At 39.8% G+C, this 21,000-nt stretch overlaps 2 protein-coding genes across 4 annotated transcripts in view; both read right to left on the bottom strand.

Moving 5' to 3' along the window:
* The window catches only part of baiap2a (BAR/IMD domain containing adaptor protein 2a), a 51,010-nt gene extending 37,337 nt beyond the window's left edge, over window positions 1–13,673 (bottom strand). For 2 of the 3 annotated variants that reach the window (XM_034144283.1, XM_034144281.1), the window contains exons 1-2: window positions 13,450–13,671; window positions 597–672 (exon numbers count right to left, since the gene is read on the bottom strand). In XM_034144283.1, coding sequence (XP_034000174.1) covers window positions 597–672; window positions 13,450–13,521 — 148 coding nt within the window. In that variant the 5' untranslated portion in view covers window positions 13,522–13,671. Of the gene's footprint in view, window positions 1–596; window positions 673–13,449 lie in introns of all 3 variants that reach the window. The other variant, XM_034144282.1, reaches the window with a different exon arrangement.
* Window positions 13,674–14,952: 1,279 nt separating this feature from the next.
* Window positions 14,953–19,340, bottom strand: LOC117492911 (charged multivesicular body protein 6-like). Its single transcript, XM_034143334.1, has 8 exons — window positions 19,131–19,340; window positions 18,601–18,710; window positions 18,102–18,189; window positions 17,837–17,923; window positions 17,378–17,443; window positions 16,126–16,206; window positions 15,423–15,498; window positions 14,953–15,318 (listed from the first exon to the last, which is right to left on the bottom strand). The coding sequence occupies exons 1-8, from the start codon at window positions 19,194–19,196 to the stop codon at window positions 15,269–15,271; spliced, it is 624 nt and encodes a 207-aa protein (XP_033999225.1). The 5' UTR covers window positions 19,197–19,340; the 3' UTR covers window positions 14,953–15,268.
* Window positions 19,341–21,000: the final 1,660 nt, after the last annotated feature.

Genomic DNA, 21,000 nt, shown 5'->3' with positions numbered 1-21,000 from the left:
CTCTTAGTCCCTTGTGTGGAGCCAATCCTGCAAAGTGGGTCTTTAATGGCTCAGTGAGTCCCTACCAGTCTGTTTCCTACCTACACCAAGACCAGGATTAGTTATTGTGAGTGTCAGCAGAAAGAAGCACAGGCTTGGGGGGGGGGGGGGGGGGGGTCATACTAATTGCTTATTAGTTGGACTGAGGGGGGTTCAGACTTTATTAAGGTTGAGGGGCGTTTTGGGGGAAAGTTTCTCTCAAGACAGAGGACAGTACAAATTCTCATTAAAAAAAATTAAAATAAAAAGAATAATAATAATAATGCAAAAGTGATTTGTGTGCGACAAACGTATATCCACACATTTTCATTTGTAAATGTTGTGTTTTGACAGAGAGCTATCCTTACAGTTCTTACAGTACTGTTTTTCACATGCACCAAATGATAATGCATACCTATTTGACATATAGGTTTATTGTACTGTCGTTTTTTTAGAAAGACAAATAGATAGATAGATAAATAGATGGTAATAGGAGAGAGAGTGCTGGCTTGGCCATGTGCCTAAACCTGCAGTGAACAGGCAGCACGGTGAAAATAAATGAGACAAAAAGGACTTACTGGCAAGGGCCTTCTCATAGTTCTTCCCCATGGCAACGAAGTTCCGTAAGCAGGGGTTGAACTGCTCCATGATAGTCTGAAAGAGAAAACAAGAGATAAATGGGCGGCGGAGGTTTCACTTATCAGCAAGGCGAGGTCAAGGGCATGGAGACAGACTCACACCTAGCTCTATTCATTGTCTCCCAGATGAACTTCATGACTCTCTTTCTCCCTCTAACATACACAAACCTCCTTCAGCTGCACAACATCTTTCTTGCACACATACACAGCCATTGACAGAGTATGTGAACACCCTAACAGTTGTCTTAAATGGGAGTGAGCACAGGAATGCCTTCCTCCACTTACATCCTGCCACTTGTTGTGAGAATTGCTCTGGGTGGGATGAGGGGGGAGGGGCTGGAGTTAATGGTGGCGGCAGGGGAGTAGGCAAGATACTCTTGGAATAAGAAGTGACATTTGTGAAATGTACATTGACAGGGACGCATGTAGTTAGCCTATAGAGAGCATGAGATGATGGACATAACGGCTCATTAAGGCTGCAAAAGGACAGAGCAGTTTACATTTGACTGAGCTTCATATGGAGCTGTTGGCATAATTCATTAGCATCGAGGCTTCAAATTAGTCTGGGCAATATAGATAAAATGGAATATTACAAAACCTATGGTCAAATACCTGGATATCAATATTGCAACAATATTGTTATAGGTTGATTGTTGGTGCTTTCTATATATTTACACCATGATATGTTTGATAAATGACAGTATACATCATTAATGTGAGAGTGTGTACGTGGGTAAAGGAAATAATAAGTTAATACGATATCCAAAATCTAAGACAACATCTAATCTTAAATCACAATATTGTTTTAATATACATTTCCTGGTCCTAGTTGGATTTATAACATTATATCAAATCAAATCAAATCAGGTTTTATTTATATAGCACATTTTAAAACGATTTTTGGTCGAGCCAAAGTGCTGTACATGCAAATAATAAATAACACATTACTACAATCGCAAACAGAAGACAATAAATTACAACAGCAAATATAAAAATCAAACACAGGGATGAAGGGGGAGGGGCTGGAGTTAATGGTGGCGGCAGGGGACTTATATAATGCAAGTATCTTAAAATAAACCCTTCAATTGTCAATATAACTAGAATATGAGCAGAGTGTGTGTCATGTCAGCAATAAGAAATATGCTGCATTACTAGAGATACAGTATCATACTACACTGTAGACAAAGTCGTATATTCAGAGAATGCATGATGCCTGACGTCTCCCACCATCATCGTTTCCTCTACTTCTCCTCTAGCTATCCTCGCTCCTCCTGTGCTCCTCCAGGGCTTCCTCCAATTAGCTGGTCCCCAGTCAGCCAGTCAGGAACAGCCAGGGGACAGAGAGACAACCACAACACTGCAGCAGCAGCAGCAGCAGACACAGGCCATCAATACTGCAGGAGAACACTTCATAATCTACTTCCAGCATAAATTCATGCTGTGGCAGAATAATATGGCAGTGTGTTAACCTGAAACAACCCTGGCAGCTCATCCTAAAAATCATATGCCTTTTATCTTCAGTTAAGCCTCAGCATTGTTGAGTGCCAAGATGTAGATAGGATGTTATATGCGTGTGTGTTTGTGTGCACTTGCTGCGGCGTGTATCCCAACAGGAGTCAAAGTTGAACTGGCTTAAATGCACCAAAGCCCACCTACAGTAGAAATACCAGTGAGTCAGACATAAACGCAGATACTTTCATTACCAACAGTAACTTCATACACTTCTGCGTGACTGAACTTGCATCTGAGGCTATTGCAGCAAAACTTGATTCCATAAAAAACGGGACACGATGAAAAAAGCTCTGGTCATTTACGGCTAACTACAACACAGCCTGTACAGCCTGAACACGAAAAAGGGTATACACTTTTACATATGTATAAGTATGGATTTATAGATCTATTTCATACCACACAACAACATCTGTTCTGACATTTGATAAGGTTAATCAAACATGGTTGTCCTTTTGACTTAAAGGTCACCTATTATGCAAAATCCACTTTTTCATGTCTTTTATACATAAATATGTGTCCCCTCTGTGTAAAGAGATTCTGAACGTTTCAGGAAAAAAGATTTGCTCACTTTTTCACGGTTTGTGTAACCATTAGCCAATAACCAACCAAGGTAACACCCGCCCACCTTATCACCTGAATCTCCTCCTAGAGCACCATGGTGTTCTTTTTAACCAAATATCTCTCAGAGGGGCGTGGGGAGTGGCTCCTTATTTTCATCTAAAGTAACAGACAGAGAATCAGCACTTTTGAAACAGGGCTGAAACAGAGGGGTTTATGGGATGCTACAATGTTCTGTTTGGTGTTTGGAGCCAAACACTTCAGAGACATGTTTTGTATATATCTGAGACCTATAATATATTGATGAAAAACAGTATAATAGGAGACCTTTAAAACATGATAATCCAAATATCCAAATAGTTGCCCATTTAATATATCTTAACCCTTTGAGAAATGTGTTGCCATAGTTGGTTCACTTTAAGAAGCATACCGACTTGTGGAAATTGTGTATAAAATGGTTTTACATTCTGGTAGTTGTGGCAGAAAAAAACAAGAGTGAGCAAAAAGAGGTTTGGGTTCCCATGGATATTGGTCGGCTGAACTTAGAGGTCATCATCCTCCTTGTTATAAGTTCCTGTCTGTTAACTGGTTCTAGCCCTCAAGCGAAAAACGGATTCTCAGGAAGTCTCTGCAGTGGCTCAGCAGCTATTGGGAACACAGTGAGAAATGTTCTCAAAAAAGAGAGCATATTTATACTGCAGTCTCTTGAATACAGAGCTGATTGCTTCAGCAGGAGGGCACCATGTCAGCGAATTGTTTTACATAAACATATTTCAAAGCTACCATGAAAAGATGGTGGAATGAGTAGTTTAAAGTATTCTCACAGTTAAAATCAGCTCCATTTATTTACTGTCAGGCTCTGTTAGTCTAATATACCAGACGAAAGGAGCATAATTGTGGAGAATCCCTCCTTTAAGCACATGGTGCTCGTATAAAAAAAAGGTATCCCCGCTCTCTCCGCCTCTGGGAAGATAAAAGACTAACACGTCCCTGAGGAAATGTTTATACCTCAATGTTCCTTCCATCTGCCTTATTTTGATGTAAAGTGCATCTCATAGAGGATAGGCCGGGTCACACACGCACATGCACACACACATCAGCGTGTACTTGTGCACACTCCTACATTAATGCAAGTCTTCATAATAAAGAGTGGTGATGTTTGGTGGTGGGAGGATTACATAACAAAGCAAAGCCCTGTGCAGCATCATTACGGCACACTCTCCCACTGAGGAGGCCAAAAGGTAGCTGACACAGGCCCAGCCGCCTTACTTCCACATACTGAATAAATGCATACATTTATGAAGTTATTGAACATATAACGACTTTGATGATTAGCCACAAATATATCTAAAATAGGCCAGTGACATAAGGGGTAGAGAAGAGGGAAAAACTCATCTCTTCCCATTGTTGCTAAATGTGTCATCCCAGTTCTCTTGTACTACATTGTTACCCTAATTGTGGCAGCTAATTGGGAAATTGGGCCAAGAGGCACTTCAAGTTGTGTGACATGGAGAGAGAGAGAGACTGAGAGAAAGACTGAAAGGGAAAGAGGGAGAGGGATCAACAAAGTGATTGAGTAGAAAATTGCGAGGAAGGAATATTTCAAGAATTACGAGCAAAGGGTGTAGAAGTAATTATGTGCTGTACATCCCTTCCCATCCAATACCCCTCTATATTATTTTTCAATGAAGATATAATTAAATGAGAAAATGTCCCGGCTAAAGTGTAATTATTTCTTTTTACTGTGGAAAGAAAAAGCTGTCCATTTTGCGTTCTACTCAAGGACTGAATTAATTCATTATCAATACTCAAGACAAAAATAGGGGCAAAGAAATGTCTAGAAAATGAATCAAATCTGTTTCACATCAAGTTGTGCTGTGAGTTGAGACGGGAGTCATATGGAGAGTTCAGGAGCATGAGCATTGAGGCTGCAGATAAGGGAAAACACAGGAATACAATCTCATCTTGGAAGTAAGGAACCATGTTAGTACATGGGAAATAGTTTCACGATTTGGACTATGGGTTATCAATCCATCTTCCCTCATTCTGTACCATCACACACAAAATGCAGTAATGATTATGCAAAGAGGGTCATTTCAATGTAACACACGCTGATTAGAACCAGGGGGAATCACGCACAATCAGAAGCCAGGATGCCATCATCATCATCTGTTCCTTCGCACCCTCCCCTTGCTCCTTCCTCCTCTTCTACATGGCAACCAGCCTCTGGCATGAAACATGCCCATGATAAAATCAGAACTGTTGCCCCCGTACTAATGGGAGCACTGTAGAAGAGGTGACAGAGCCGAATGTTATCAGGGAGGAAAGTAAAGAGGATAATGTCGAGATGGACTTGTGACAACTGCAAATATAGTATTGTTTCCCTAATTACTAACACTATGAGGCAATGATGAGTCTCATGACAGCTGTGACCTTTAGCATACTGTGCCAAGAGTACAGAGCCAGGTTGCTGTGTAATCTCCTGTCTGGTAAACAAAGACGGACAAGAAAGAGACACGTGTGTATCTGAGGGTCCACCACCTTTCCTAGGGGAACCCCTAGCCCGTGCTATGCAATATCTTGCTTTCATTATGTAAAGCTAAAGTATAAAGCTAGCGGCAATGCTTGTGGAATGTTTAATTAAAATAAACACAGCAAGCCAGGGTAATAGCTAGTTAACATGTTTCTATTTTACTCCAGTAAACAGTTTTAATAATAAATGTTGCCATATGCAAACAAGTGCAAGAGAAATGTAAACTACAATTAAATAAAGCTAAACTCAAAGCCACTGGGTTTTGCCTTGGGGGAATCCATGGGTACACATTGCAAATCTATGGCTCTGCATCTAGCTCACTGTGTAGGTCAGTCGATTCCAAAGTTATTGGCAACAGCTTAGTGCAATTTATTTGGACTTTGCTGCAGTAGACTGACGTAAGCCAAATTAGTGTGTGTGGTTTGGGTTTTAAACCACATCTCAACCCTCAAAACCTTTCCTCTCTTCAACTTTACTTGGGTTGCTGTCATTGTACTAAGATCAGCTTGTCAAAAATATATTGCGCTGCCTTCAAGTCCATGTATCAGAATTAGAAAAAGTAGCATCCATCAATTTAACAATGAGTAGGGACTGTTTTCTGTGATTCTCATTTAAATGCGGCATTAAAGATGAGAGAACAGTGACTATAGAAACTGACTGTTATCATTATATATCAAACTATGAGTTAAATATATATCTGCATAAAGTGTATTTTACATTTTTAAGTTGCTGAAAAAACAGATATTTTGGAGAGTATGCATGTGTATTTTGTCAACTGGGTTACTCTCCCATGAGATCTGGTACCAAGGCTTCTCATAGATTATATCACATGTTTCACATTTTTAGACTATTTCTCCTGCTATCACAACAGGGAATGTCAGACTTCTTTGCTACAGTATATTGGGCAACAACAGCCACTAGTAACATGTTGCATTCCAACAAATCTAATAAGATTTTGCCAGAAGAATGCCAATTTAATTTAGCGTGCAAAATAAACTCAAGTCAATGTATTGCATTCTCCAATTTCCTTATAGGGATAGGTGGCAAACTTGTGTTAAATCTTACATTTATAGAACAACACCACTACTGCATTGTAGTGGCATTGAGGTTTTTGAGGGTACCACACAAGGTATGTGGAATTGAGGGGGCTAAAAATCACTGCAGTGCTAGGGTACAAGTGAATGGAATAAAGCCAACTTATTACTGCAATACAGCTAAAAGACAGGTTAGAGAGCTTTCTTAAGTAAAGACATCTATACAAAAGAAACACTGTCACACGCTTATTTCAGAGCAAAGTCTATGTATACACTCGGAGTAGATACAAAGAAGTTTGTCCTTCTTGCATACCTAAAGCCCTACTAATACTGCAGTGGGCACACCATGTGCTTTCAGTGGAAGTTAGGACAATAACCAAATCCAAGAATACCACGTGAATATTTGCTTCCTTACTCATTTCTGAGTTGCGTTGTGGAGCACAAGCTGTTAATCATCGTGTGATCAGAGAGTTCTGCATAGTTTTAGAGCAGCTCTCTTGTGTTCTTTTGTTATAGAGGAGTTAAAAGTATAATATTGCACATTGTTCATGTCAAACACAGACGGGGATCCAAAGATGTTTCAAAATGCACTTAGGGCTAGGCAACCTTTCGCCTGTTCATGCAGCACATACTGACAGTTACAGCACATGCTCCTACAGTATGTTAAAGATAAGGATGTTGCTTATATCTTGCTAATGCATGATATTCCTAACGAGTCATGTTAATTGGACCGTCGAGTTTTGTTTAATCTTAGCAAAGTATTTGAAAACAGCTTTCTCATTGGATCAGGGGGAACTTGTTTAATCTCTTTAGACTTGAGAAAATAACTCGGTGAAAAGATTTGTTTTATCAACTGTGATCTTCTGCACTTTCTGTAATTATGTTTTTGCAAATATGAAGAAACAATATAAAAAGGGAAATAGATTCTACCTATTCAATAACCCTCATGAGTCATATGCTACACATTTCAGACAAGAGCTATGCTAACCGAGGCGGTTCAACTGTTGGATCCAAGCAAAAGGATGCATCTGGATCACCACAAATCTTTAATCCCCTCTTACTAAAACTTATGAATGGACACTCCCATGCTCTTTCTTTTCTCTGTCATGCAAACACACCTTGTTATCTGAACGGTGTGGCATGTGTGAAGAGAGGTGGAAGAGAGAGATACTTAAGTTAAGTTGCAAATATTAGCAGTTCGTGTGTGTGTGCTTTATCTGCAAACTTACAATGTCAGCAACATGAAAACAATGCATGCCACGTCATGTGGAAGAGGTTAAATGCCTAGTCATGTTAGTGGTGCCTACTGCATAACCTTGCAAAGTATTTTGTACGCTTTGGCTTTTACAAATCGAAAAGTTGTTCAGATTCAATCAGACCTGAGGCCTGTTGGGGAGGAGAAAAAATGAAGTGACCTCTCACAGGTTCTCTGTACTACTGACCCTACCTTTATACTGCAGTGTCTCCTGCTGCCAGTGCACAACAAACCATGTGCTCGCCAGAAACAGAATGATTTGTTGTGTTTGTTAGCTTTGCCGTCATCTGCAGCCAGTGTAACCCCACACTCAGCTCGGCATCAGCCACTCAACTAACCCAACACACGCACTGGTTACCACAGCAACCAAGACCCATAGTTATTTGCTAGCTTTACTTCTTTGACCAGCAAAACACCCTTTCATTTTGGCAGAGGATAAAAATGCATTACTCTGAATCCCTCATAATATTGTTCATTTCAGTTGCGAAAGACTCCGCTTAAAAGCAGGAAGGCAATAAACAGTGAGCAGAGATTGCTGTTCCTGCAAATGTCCATCAAGTGAAGAACAAATACACATCAGCATGGATTCCTTCAATGAGGAGATAAAGAGCACATCAGACAATTCACATTTAGCATTTCTGCTTTAAAGCTTTGAGGAAGGGAGTTTATGAATAATTGATGTGTGAGGGTCCCCTTGCTGACCTCTTCCTCTCAACATTCAGATTTCAACACAGCCCTACATTGACAGAACACCATGTGTCAAGCGAATAACAAATGTAAACACCAAATACATTTATATTTCCTATTCAAGTGTCCCAAATCTACATCTCTAAGGGCTCACTCAATTTAAATTATGACAAAGACGGTACATCCTGCTATAATTAGGAGCAGGAATATCATTTTAATAGAACTATGTTAATGCATCTTGAAAATCAACTAAGAGTACAGAGAATGCCATGGCAATGTGTCTCGGTTGAATCACTTTACATCCCAATGGTGAAGTTTCAATCATGTTAATGTCAAAAGTAATCATTTAAACCATGTGGCAACCTGAATTCTTTCTGTAACATCGCATGACTGTCTGGGTCCCAGAGAAACACTGGGGTTTGGGGCTCTGCTAGCCGGGTGGGTGGAGTGAGGCCAATGCTACTGAAAGTAGCAGCATCTGCCACAGAGCTCTAGCCACAGGCATGTTAACTGTAGCCCATGACCCCTTAAATGTAAGGCCATTGTCCAATGCCACAGTACTAACTGAAATGTTCTGTCTCTGCTTCTGTGTGTCTCTTTCAGTCCTTGTAATTACAGCTTCACCCTCCACAGTAATTAGGGACTATTTCAACAAGGATGTGGAATGTCTCCATCTATGTTTCCTTTTCTTCATCTCCTTCTATGATCCACCCCCACAATAAAGCATTTTAAGTCTTTCTATGAAGACAAAAGACCGCTCTTTATATATGCTGCTCTTGTGACGGATAAGTAATATTCTGGAAGATCGCAATGTTAAGGTCACTTAATAAGAATCTTTTTCCATCAGTATGGCTATGAAGCTTCTTTTTCGTCAATACAGTGTTAGTGTAGCCTTGTATTTAGCACTGAGCATCTCCAGTCTCAGTCCTTGAAAAAGCAACGAGTAAAAGAAAAGAGAGAATGTCTCTAAACCATCCGCCCCCAGACGTGCAGAGAAGGTGGGTGTGTGGAGCAATAGTCCTCTCTCTGCATCGCAGTCAAATGCACAGGGAACAAATCTGCTGTTTCAAAGGCAATGAATGTTATGATATCTTCTGCAGTGCATAATGCAATCCGTTCAAAGCCCCAGGCACCAGCAGGCATAAACTTGTAGAAACACTATATTCTGAAGGCAGATGTTGAAGAGCTGAAGTCATTTAAGACTCCATTACATCGCATATTATAAGGCAAGTGGCGACTGATGTAATATACCGCAAGAAAAAAGGTAAATAAAGTGATGGATGGCGTAATCATTCAAGTGACTCCAGACGACATCTCAATGCATGACCACACAGCACTGTATACACTACGGACAGGCCCGTTTACACTGGATCCCTTATGGGCTTTTTATGAAGCATTTATCTTCATTCACGACAGGTTCAACATCTCCCTTTTATCTTGGTCCGAAACAAAATCCATGGCTTTTCCTCACTCGCCTTCTCCCGCCCTTCACCAACTGCAAGTCTTTTTAGCACAATGATATGACAGAAACACATAAGAATAATAGCACATTGTTGCTAAGAGACCACCTGTTCAGATCTCCCACATGAGATTGTGGTGAAACTGTAGTCCTCTTATCATTATCAGAATATCATTCATTCGAGTGTTGTGAACGTCACGACAATATTGCAACTGTAAGAGAAAGCTGTTATATAACATGATGACTTTTAGCCAAAGAAACAAACTGCATTTCAGATCAGGTTTTTTTTAATCAAACAGCGTACTGCAGCAGTTTCAGCCCAAACTTCTTTAACCAGAGATTATTCAGTATGGCGCTCGGTGAGGTTAACGTCAAACAACTATTTTGTCTTCCTCATAACAACCATTTGAGAAAATGGCAACCACTGTTTTCCTGGCTGTGTTGATAATTAGGGAGTGGCAGTGCATGGGAAAATGAGTGTTGTCCTGAGGGCAGGTAGAGACAAGACACACCCTTCTATTTCCTTACCTGGCAGGGTGTGTTCAAAACCTGCACCGCATGTATCGGGGAGAGAACACACAACACTTCCATGAAATAATGTTCATGTTATAATGTGCTAAAGGGTGTGGTCAACCACCTTGCCTCCATGCCTTAGGACCTTTAGGATACAAGTTTGGACTGTGGAAACCCTAGTAGTGATTAAAATGTTTCATTATTGACCGCTAGAAACACAGCCCCATTCTTCTTCAGCCTCTAGTCCGATTAATCTGTTTGTTCACTTTGGTTTTTTCTCCCCCTCCCCCAACACCTCCCTAGCCAGGTTGGCCGCTCAGACTTCATCCATCGGCATGCTAAGAGGCTTGACCCGGGGGCACAACCTCTCTCTCAGACACACAGTGACAAGGCCAGCTGGTGAAGAGGACTGTGGGCACTGCACACGAAGACGCAAGCAGCGAGTGTCAGTCTTAAGTATGTGTCTCACCCCGTCAGCGCGGGAATGACTAGATGCCAATTGCCACGTCTGGAACTGCCTGTCTATACGAGGGAGGAGACTGAGGTGAATCACAGGGGATCACGCTGGGATTGGTGGGTTTTACAGGGTTGACTCCCCTGTTGATTAAGATAAAGTCATCTCAAAAAACTAAGGAGTGCCTCTGGCCTTTACCAAAGGAACAATACTTTCAGTGAGATGCTGAATCTCAAGGCTCGCCCTCATAGTGCGCAGAGTCCCATCCCTGTTAAACACACACACTCAACTGGGCTAACATGAGTCACAGCGGTGCAGTTACCCTCCTCTCCTCCCATGCGATTTCTCAGTATCTGCCCAGCTGCTGTCTGCAATGACTTTTCAGCTGCTGTATGTTTTTAGATCTGCTCTTCCTCAGGAGAGGTCTGCTTGCATACAAAGTAGACAAACACAATTACTGTCTACGGAGGCTTTCAAATGTGCATCAGGGAGAGAGAAATGGGTAGGGTTATTGCAGGAAGCTAGTGTAGTGAAAGTCCCATTCGTTTTCTCTCAAAGTTGGTGTAAGGTGAGTGGTTGTTGGAGCTTTTTCAAAACCTGGAGTTACATGAGAGTGTTTTAATAATCAGTGCAAAGAAACGGAAACAGCATTACTAAGTGGTAAAAAGCTACAAAAAAAAGGTAAAACACTATAAACTGAACATGAACATATCCAATCATTGCGCCCTGCTTCCTTTGCCACCTATGGCGGGAGAAACTCTTAACTCATCACCCAGCATATTATTTGATTTGGGATCAATTTTGCATCATTGAACTGCACACATGTAACATGCCTTACAGCTTCAACATTCCCTCGATATGGCTTACAATCCACAAACATTTAAAGTGACTGATTCTGCACTTCATACTAGAACAATGTGTCATTTTGCATCCTATTAGCAGCAGTCTTCCATGACCATATATGCTCATTATTGCCTATCCTTTTAATAGGATGTCAAGGATTGAGAATTAAACAAGTGTGATTTTGAGAGTATGTAACACTTGAAAAATGCAGTATGCTGTGAAAGACTGCTGCTTTTCATCTAGGAGATATGATGGCACTGGCAGTCAAATTGAACCCATCCCTTTAAATATTAAAACACTCTCAAGATAACTGCCTGTTCACTTTGAGGTTAGTAAAGAGAGCACAATTGGCAAAGCAGTGACTGGGGATGACACTCTCTGTGACCTCTTAGCTTCTGCCACAAGGTCAGGTCCCAAGTGTGGAAGAAGGACTGTCACTCCACTGGCTGTCAGGACTTTGCCGGGGTCTTTCCCCCCAAAGATAAAGCCCCACTGCCTGGCTCCTACTTGAAAAAGCAAGACCGATCTATGAAGGGATCTGTTCCCCCAAGGAATCAGGATTATGTCACATACAGTGAGTATATATATATATATACCCACATTAGTAGGTGTAAACACATGGATGAACCCCGGCAGAGCATGGCCTTACATTCACAATGAAAAGGATACACTGTAGGTTGTGTGACCAATTCAGGACAGAAATAGCCACCTGAAATATTTTTGTTCCCTTGTTGGCTCTAAAAGAAGCCCTAACCAGTCTCTGCTCATCTGACCTCCTTTCTGATAGATGTCTATTCCCTGTGGGAGAATGAGCAGCTACCAACTACCCATTCTACTGGCCATCTGTGAGGGACGTTACAGCTGGATTAGGGCTTTGGGGCAGTTGAAAGTAGGATAACATTAAAGGGTTATTATGTGAAAATAATGACTAGGAATATATTGAAAGAGATCTCCTCCAGTATCAGTATGCTACAATCAAAACAGAAACCTGAGATCACTAAACACAGGAAGGACCCCTATAACATGTTGATAAATGAATCTGTGATTGGAAAAAACATTGATCAGCTACAATTTCATAATCAATTTCCAAGCATTGTTAGGTGAAAAATGACAAATCTCAATGTTGAATCCAATTATCTCATTCTATTTGTTTAACATCATTGCAAATGTGATGCATTTTGAAAAAAACAAGCCTATTGAAGACCTCATTTGGGGAGTTTTTTTAACAGTTTTCGGCCATTTCAAAGATAAAATAATACATCTACTAACATGAAATCCCAAAGCCAAGATATCCAATACATTTTAAAACTAAGAAACGCTTTCCCAGTAACCATACTGAGACTTAACTTGTAAATGCAAAGTTCACAGGTTTTAGGCAGAACCGGTTTGAGTGTTGAAATCCCTGTGGGGCAAATGTTTACTTGTTGCAACAGATAAGCCCAGCCTTCTCTGCCCGTCAAACACTGGCTTCTGGAATGCATCATGTCCTCATTTCAGGATGGAAACTAGGCTATAGAAATCCACTGGTGTCTTAGGAAAAGCCTCAACTGGTATCAGAGAAGAAGGTGGACTGAACAATAGGCCTACATGTAGGAAAAACTGATCAAGTGACTTTGGTTTTGTAAGCTGCAGGTAATTTTTAACTGAGGTGATGCCTTAATTATCAAACCTGCAGAAATATGTGGAGGTGGAAGACCATAGAATGTATAAATAAAGTGGAAAACAGACCATTTTGGTCAACTAATCAAAATAATATCACCCAACTGATCCACTGCGCCTCTCCCCTAAAGGGATTATCGAAGAAGAAAAAACATAAGGCTTTGAATGCGTCTTGACCAATAGAAATAGGTCTGATTAATGGTAGAATTGTACTGTGTGTCTGACAGATTTAATCAAATTCTCTATGTTGGCTACCCCAAAACTTTATTCATTAGTTGAACCTTACCTTATAGACATTTTCCGTCATGCGGTGAACCTCGTCGGTGCGAGACATCGTGAAATCTTCAGCCAGGACCATAAACGTTTCTTTTTCCTTCAAACGTGTATCCGATTAAAAATGAGGGAAAGGGTAAATTCACGAGTTGGATTTAACAATAGGCGAGGCAACGCGCCCGTGAGAGTGAGAAGATACAGCGCTTCCGAAACCCCACTCCAACTAAACACACCTTCCCTCTCCACAGCTGACAGCCCGCTGCTGCCTTCAGGAACTCCACGACAGATGAGCTTTTCGCCCTCTGAGATGAGCAACAGAAGGCTTGAGAAATAAACTCGGAAATACTATGATGCTAAAAAGAGGCATATTTACAAATTAAAGGTCCTCTTTTTATGTGTCATATAAAATACCATACCTAATTGAAAACAAACGATTCACCAGTGCTAGGCTGGACTGGATGTAGTCTTATTCAGAAATGTTGTAGCCTACGCTAAGTTTACAAAAACTAAATTAGTGTTGGCTAAAAATTAAAAGAGACTGTCTGTACATTTGTGTTTCTATGTTGACGAGGCTTCCATACTACTCGAGTGTTCACTCCGCTCAAACCCTTATCAAACATTTCCCACAGTATTAGAATGCAGCACCACCTTATTAGAGTGCACGCCCCCATAACTATCTACCAATCGAGCTCTACCATTACTATAGTATACACAAGCAAAATGCTCATAGAACATGTCACATTTAAAAGAAGTCCCTGCCCTGTAAAAGTATACCTAATATATTCCGAGTTTGATATGCCTATTTATGTTACCAATCCTATTGTGTGATTAAGATGAGCTTAAAGACACAATTCTCTAAAGTGTACAACAAAACACTGATTAACAGTATGGCTCCTGCCCACCAGTGTTCCATGTCCATATCAGCGTAGTGCCTTTTGTTGTTTAATGCTTATGCCCATCAGAGCATTTAAGCACACTCTTGCTGCCATTTAATTCATCTTCAAATAATGTGCAGTAGAGGAACTGCTGTCCCAATGAAGGTTTTCTTATTTGCATTTACAAAATAACATTTTATGTATACAACTGCATTGAAAGTCTGTGAGCGAGACATACTCTTGACTGTTTTCAGTTACACCACAGGTGATGTTTTTCTCACAGTGGGTAATTTGTGTTAGTTTCATTGTACATGCCAATTAGAGTCTAAGTGCCCACTTAGTGTGGGATTGTAAATACTATTACTGGCTTTCTTGTCTCAACATCTCCCACATATCAGCAACATGAGCTGTATACTTTTTTTTGTCAATAACCACGCACACTTCACTGATGGGAGGTGAATGAACACACCTGTTTTGTTGGGCAAAAATAAAATCTAGGAGGTAGTGCCCCCCTCTGGAGAAACAATGAAACACAATCTAGAGTTGTGAATTAAATGCTATGATATAAAAGGTCTGTCAGAGCCACAGAACCTTACTTGTTTGCTGTTATAAAAGATAAAATGATAAGAAATTGAAGAAAACATGTTGCCAAGGTTCAGTTTTATATGGAAAACAGTTGGAATTAATGTGTAAAACATCTACAAATGTGTCCTTTTAATTCTGTGACACCATAACCAGAGAAGTTACAATGTGACATTGCTGTGCTAATCTAATTCAGACACAGAAGAAAATAATATTTCCAATCCTTTAAGTAGATACTTCAACCGAGTAGTAAACCAGAGTGCAGACACAGTGCCGGTCCTGACAAATGTGTGAAGGTGCACTGATATCTGCAGATCCCATCTTCACCTTAGTTAGGAATGAAGACAGCCTATTTCCAACAATAAAAGTACTCTGTTAGGCTGCCAACATCTCTCTTTCTGGCTTGTTCTTTGCTTCTCTCCTCTCTAGAAAAGAAAGTCAAAGTAAAACAAATATCAGTTACTGTAAATACACTTTATCAAGAGTGTGAGGAATGCATTGTGATATAAGATTAGAAAAACAGCCATACCCGGTTCAGCCATACCCGCCTCTGGGACCCCTCCTATTGGCTCAGTAGGGACCTCTGGAAGGGCTAAATCTTCTCCCTGTTTCCGGACAAGGGAAGAGTAACAATACAAGTTGCAACAATACAAAGTTAAATTACCAATCACAAAAGCACAATAATATAACATTGGCAAAGTTAAGAACTGTTTTTAGTTCTAAAAAGTTAAATATTTTGGTAATGCAAGCGTCAGATTCAGAATCATGCATATTGACCTTTTCCCTGAAGTGCAATAATATCACTCAGCACTAAGGCTGTCATTGTTATTATATGAGCCAAGTTATTTAACCCAAACTTGTTTGATGGCACATCCAAACAAATGTTAGTTATCCTGCTAAAAAGGTTCAAAAGCTGTCTTCTAGTGTGAAATAATTTGTGTCGTTCGATAGGAATGACAATTTGCATAATTTAAAATAACAATTATACACCCTATTATTACTGACAATTAATTATATTGTGGCTTGTAACATTGCTAGAAGTATTCATCTCCTCCAGATATTGATATTTGACAAATCATGTCAAATATAAATAGTTAGTGGCAAACATCTGAAGCATGTGTTTACACCAGGCTTTGTGTAGCTTTAAATGTGGAGTGGGATGTTACAGGGAAAGATAATGCACGATCAGCAAACATTCTCTGTGGTAAGAAAGGTGCCCACTCAACGCCCACCTGAGTGATGGCTTCCAGCTCGGCTAAAACAGCATCCTCGTCCTCCTGCGTCAGGGCTCCAGCCAGCAGCTCATCTATTTGCTACAGGAGCAAAACGTGTTAGCTGACAGCACAATATAGCACTATAACACTCCTTGTTGTTAACCACCAACTATGTGCAATATGTGCAATATATATATATATATATATATATATATGCCGTTAATAACTGTGCAATATACTGTATACCTGGCTGCTAAATCTTCAGAACTGTTACAGGATGTGTTTTTTTGTAACTTGTGTAACTTTATTTATTATAAAATGTGTTATCTTTAAAAGGTACCCTATTATACTGTTTTTCATCAATATATTATAGGTCTCAGATATATACAAAACATGTCTCTGAAGTGTTTGGCTCCAAATACCAAACAGATCGTGCATTGTAGCATCCCATAAACCCCTCTGTTTCAGCCCTGTTTCAGAAGTGCTGATTCTCTGTCTGTTACTTTAGATGAAAATAAGGAGCCACTCCCCACGCCCCTCTGAGAGATATTTGGTTAAAAAGAACACAATGTTGCTCTAGGAGGAGATTCAGGTGATAAGATGGGCGGGGGTTACCTTGGTTGGTTATTGGCTAATGGTTACACAAGCCAAAAAAACGTTATGACATCATAAAGTTGCCAAAATCTGATCAGCTCATTTTCAGACAGGTTTTGATATAAATGGATCAGGACAAAAAGTGAGTGAATCTTTTTTCCTGAAACTTTCCGAATTTCTTTACGCAGAGGGGACACATGTTTATGTATAAAAGACATGAAAACGTGGATTTAGCATAATAGGTCCCCTTTAATATTTTTGTATGCATGCTTCTTAGGTAACATTAAGCTGTCTTTGGCTCTTTTCTGCTGTAACAATGTACATTTCCCCTCTGTGGGACTAATAAAGGTATTCTGATTCTGATTCTGACAGTGACAGCTTTGATTTGATGTTGTCTTACTATCAACATGGACAGTTATCCATGTAATGGGAAATGTATTTATTTTGTATTTGTGCAGTGTGCATCCTCTAAACATATAACATTTGGTAATGATTTTCAAATACAAAATTGCATTATTCAAATTAAATTAAATGCACTTAGTTTTTTATAGTGCAAATTAAGTTGATCTTAAACTTATAGCTAAAATAAACATATTCTATACAGGTTTTGATAAACAATCATTGAAAAAAAAAAATCGAAAAGGCGATTTTCGACTGATATCAAGCAGACATTTACCTTTTGATAATCTATCGAATCCTGGGTCTCATCCATGATTCTCTCCACATCTTCAATTGACATGATCTGTCAAGAAGAGAAACTCCATGATACAGAGGTGTTTTTAGATGAAAGGTTGTTTCCACATATTCTGGCTGGCTTGTGAATTTCTTGAACAAGATCTGTACACTGTATCCAAGGATGTGCAGCAGTCACACCGCTGTAGTCAAGGCTTTGCTTCTTAATCCTTTAATCTTCAAACAATGTGCACCAGCTATGCTAACACAAACCACACGCGTTCTCTGCTGCTTTCTTCACCAGAGGATCACATTAATTGAAGTATGTGTATCAGTGGAAACTTTGACATTGTTGAAGTATTCACTAACATATCTAAAGCTTAAGGTGGTAATATTATTGTTTAATGTGAAAGGGAGTTTTCTGTAAACAAAACATGAGTTAGAAACAAGAAAGCAAATGTACCTCGTGCATACTCTTCAGACAATCATTGCCAACCTTAAGTCCTTCGATTACTTTCATCTCAATTTGCATGAACTCAATATCTTGGACCTGTTGATAAAAAGAAAAACAAGTTGCAAAATTATGTTTTTCATTGCTTAAGTCCTGCCTATATTGAATATCAGAAAGCCATATTATACTGTAAAAGAAAAAATATTTTACTTTATTATAAAATTGGCTTGGTGAATTAAAAAGTAGATGTTGAAGAGTGTAATCTCACAAAACTTACCATGTGCTCTAGGTTTGAAATCTGATTTTCAGTCTTTTCTAGTAGTTGATCCTGATATCGTTTTTTCTTAAGAAGCAGCAGTGCTTTCCTTTAATAACAGATAAAAAGGGAAAACATAATACAGCAGAGAGTAAGCTTTAAAGTATTCATACAGAACGTGGTATTGCATACACAGTAAACATACAGGGGTCTTCAACGAAGGTTCTACATATAGGCTTATCATGCAGCGTTGCTTTTTAATCAAAACCTACTTACAGTGTTCTTAATAACTATTACAAAAATAATACATGTATATCATTTTCCGCACTGCTTTTTAAAGCTTGTTTCAAGATGTATAACAAACATTACACAGAAACACAACAGAAAACCATATCATTTTGATTGAACATTCTCTATTGTATTTTGTTGCCTGCCTTTAAAGAAGTGTTACTACATGGTGATACATACAGTATTGTTTCAGATGTGAACTGAAAAAGGTATATGTCTGTTTAATGCTTACTCTTTCTTGCCATCTTTTAGCAGCTGCTTTGCCAGAAGCCGCTCTTTCTGTAGCTGCAGGTAGATTCTCTTTTGATACTGCTTCAACTTATCTCTCTGCTGCTTCAATTGCTGGAAAACAAATACAAGTCAAGTGTGTTTTAACCAACTGAGAAAGGCTACACCTGATTAAGATGGTGTTAACTCTGGTTCCATTTAACAATATCATGTACAGTTTAGAACATCTAAGAAGTTGACCATCACATATGATACAATTCAATTTCACCAAGTAATATTCATTTTATGACTTTTCTGTAACGCATTGAATTGTTCACTGTGGTGTTAGACTTCATAACACACACCCAAAGACAACACGTAGCAAGTCCCAACAAAGGGGTTCTGTATAGACGCTGAATAACAGTGACATGCTAGGAAATGAAGCTAACAATAATCCATGTAGCCTGTTAGCTACAGCGCTATGCACTGAGCTACCCATTGCCTGTATTCAAGTAACGGCGAACTAATCTGCTGCTACAGCCGCTATCAGCTCACCAAAATGGCTTTGTCTTGTTCCGTTACACGCGAAGGTTGACTCTTTCTCCCGAAAACGTTTCCCATTATTTAGCCACATCCCCTCCAGAACCCCCTTCATCAAGAGACAAATTATTACTTAATTCCGAACATTTTGGCATGATAATAAACAGCCTACGATGGCTAGCAGGGCTAACTGTCTACCACCATGTCCACAGTTTTTTGTTTCCTACGGCAAGCGAGACAGAACATTAGGTCTGCAGTGTTCGACTTCGCTCCGATCTGCAACTACGACAAATATTTCTCAGTGTGACAGCACTCTGAGAGATCATATCAAACCCGTCTTTATATTATATACTTTAATATGAGTATATTTAATATTTAAGTTGGTGAATCATTACCTTATGGCCAGGTACCATGGACAGCTCCAGACTCCACAGGGGTTCCAGACTCAACACCTTGGGCAGAGATCATGACACCTTGAACAACATTTCCTAAAAAATGCTTGAGCTGAACAGGAACACAGAAGGCTGCTGTGGGATGATCTCTTTTTTTGTTCAACAGTTACCTCAGTTTATACAGTATCCAATTTACCATGGTTTTGTTTAATTTCACCAATACAATTTCATTGTGCAGACATTGTAATTGGAAAATGTGTTTTTTGTTATGCTTTGAGTAAAGAGTAACCTTACAAGTAAAATGATGATGTGATGGTGTTTAAGTTAGTTGTGTACTATTCAAAACAAAGCTGTCATCGCTGTCAACAATTATCTCAATTGTATTTGTAATACGTTTTATGGAATAGAGGCACCTTTTCTACCAGGTTTTTAAATGAATGCAATGGTTGAGCATATTTCCCTATGAGACATCCTCATGTAGGTGACACTAAAAACCCCAAGTAGCCTTATCCCAAGGTATCTGGGCTATTAGAGTAAGAGTATAGGTTAAACCAGGGGCGGATCTAGGAGCGAATAAGGTCAGGGGCCCAGAGAGGCCTGGGCGCCTGCAACATGCGCAAAGCACATGTTTTGGGGGTTGTTAAAACGCAGTAACACATTTCTTTGGGTCATTCCTGCCGTTTTACCTCTAACACTATGGGCTATATTTTGTTGAATTTTACTGCGTTGTATGACTACTTTATTATATTTCACTCAGAAAGACTGTCTCTACCTAAATGTCTGGTCCTGGTGTCAATAGGGAAGATCTGCACGGTTCTCTACAGCCCATGTTCAGCAGAACAGGTGGTGCAGCTGCCTGGTTTGGCAACCCCACTATAACTTTGTCAAGGGTGGTCATACTCCCACCAAAAACACACTGGTGTTTGCTGAGCCGGTCCCCCTCTAGTTTGTGCTCACAAAAGCATTTTACTCTGGCCTCAGCAGGTGAAAAACTAAAGAGGGGCTTCCAAATGTGGCAGACCAGGTGTTGGTGCTGCCGGATTTGGCACCCAAACTCAAGGCCCGGGGGCCAAATCCGGCCCGCGACTTCATTTTATGTGGCCCGCAAGAGCTTGCAAACAATAGAACACGTTTATTATACGGTTACATGCCACTTTACAGAAGCAGGTTGTCCACAATGTCCCACAATGCATCTCGTTTTGTGACATGCACACTGAAGAGATTTGCAATTATTTGCCCTGGACTTCTGCTTTCAGACGTAGTTGGTAGTTAATTACTAAGTTATTATCCTATCCGATAATAATCCAATTCAGAGGCAATAGTGTAATATAATACATTATTTAATATATATATTATATATTTATATTTATTATATAGTTACAACCGGCCCTTTGAGTGCAACCATAATGCTAATGTGGCCCGCGATGAAATTGAGTTTGACACCCCTGTCCTAGATAGTCGTACTGTCACCAAAATCACACTCGTGTTTGCTG

The sequence above is a fragment of the Trematomus bernacchii genome, unplaced genomic scaffold (genome assembly GCF_902827165.1).
Source record: "Trematomus bernacchii unplaced genomic scaffold, fTreBer1.1, whole genome shotgun sequence".
Taxonomy (NCBI): domain Eukaryota; kingdom Metazoa; phylum Chordata; class Actinopteri; order Perciformes; family Nototheniidae; genus Trematomus; species Trematomus bernacchii.
The sequence above is the reverse complement of the archived record's forward strand: the minus strand, read 5'-3'. Positions and strand labels throughout refer to the sequence as shown.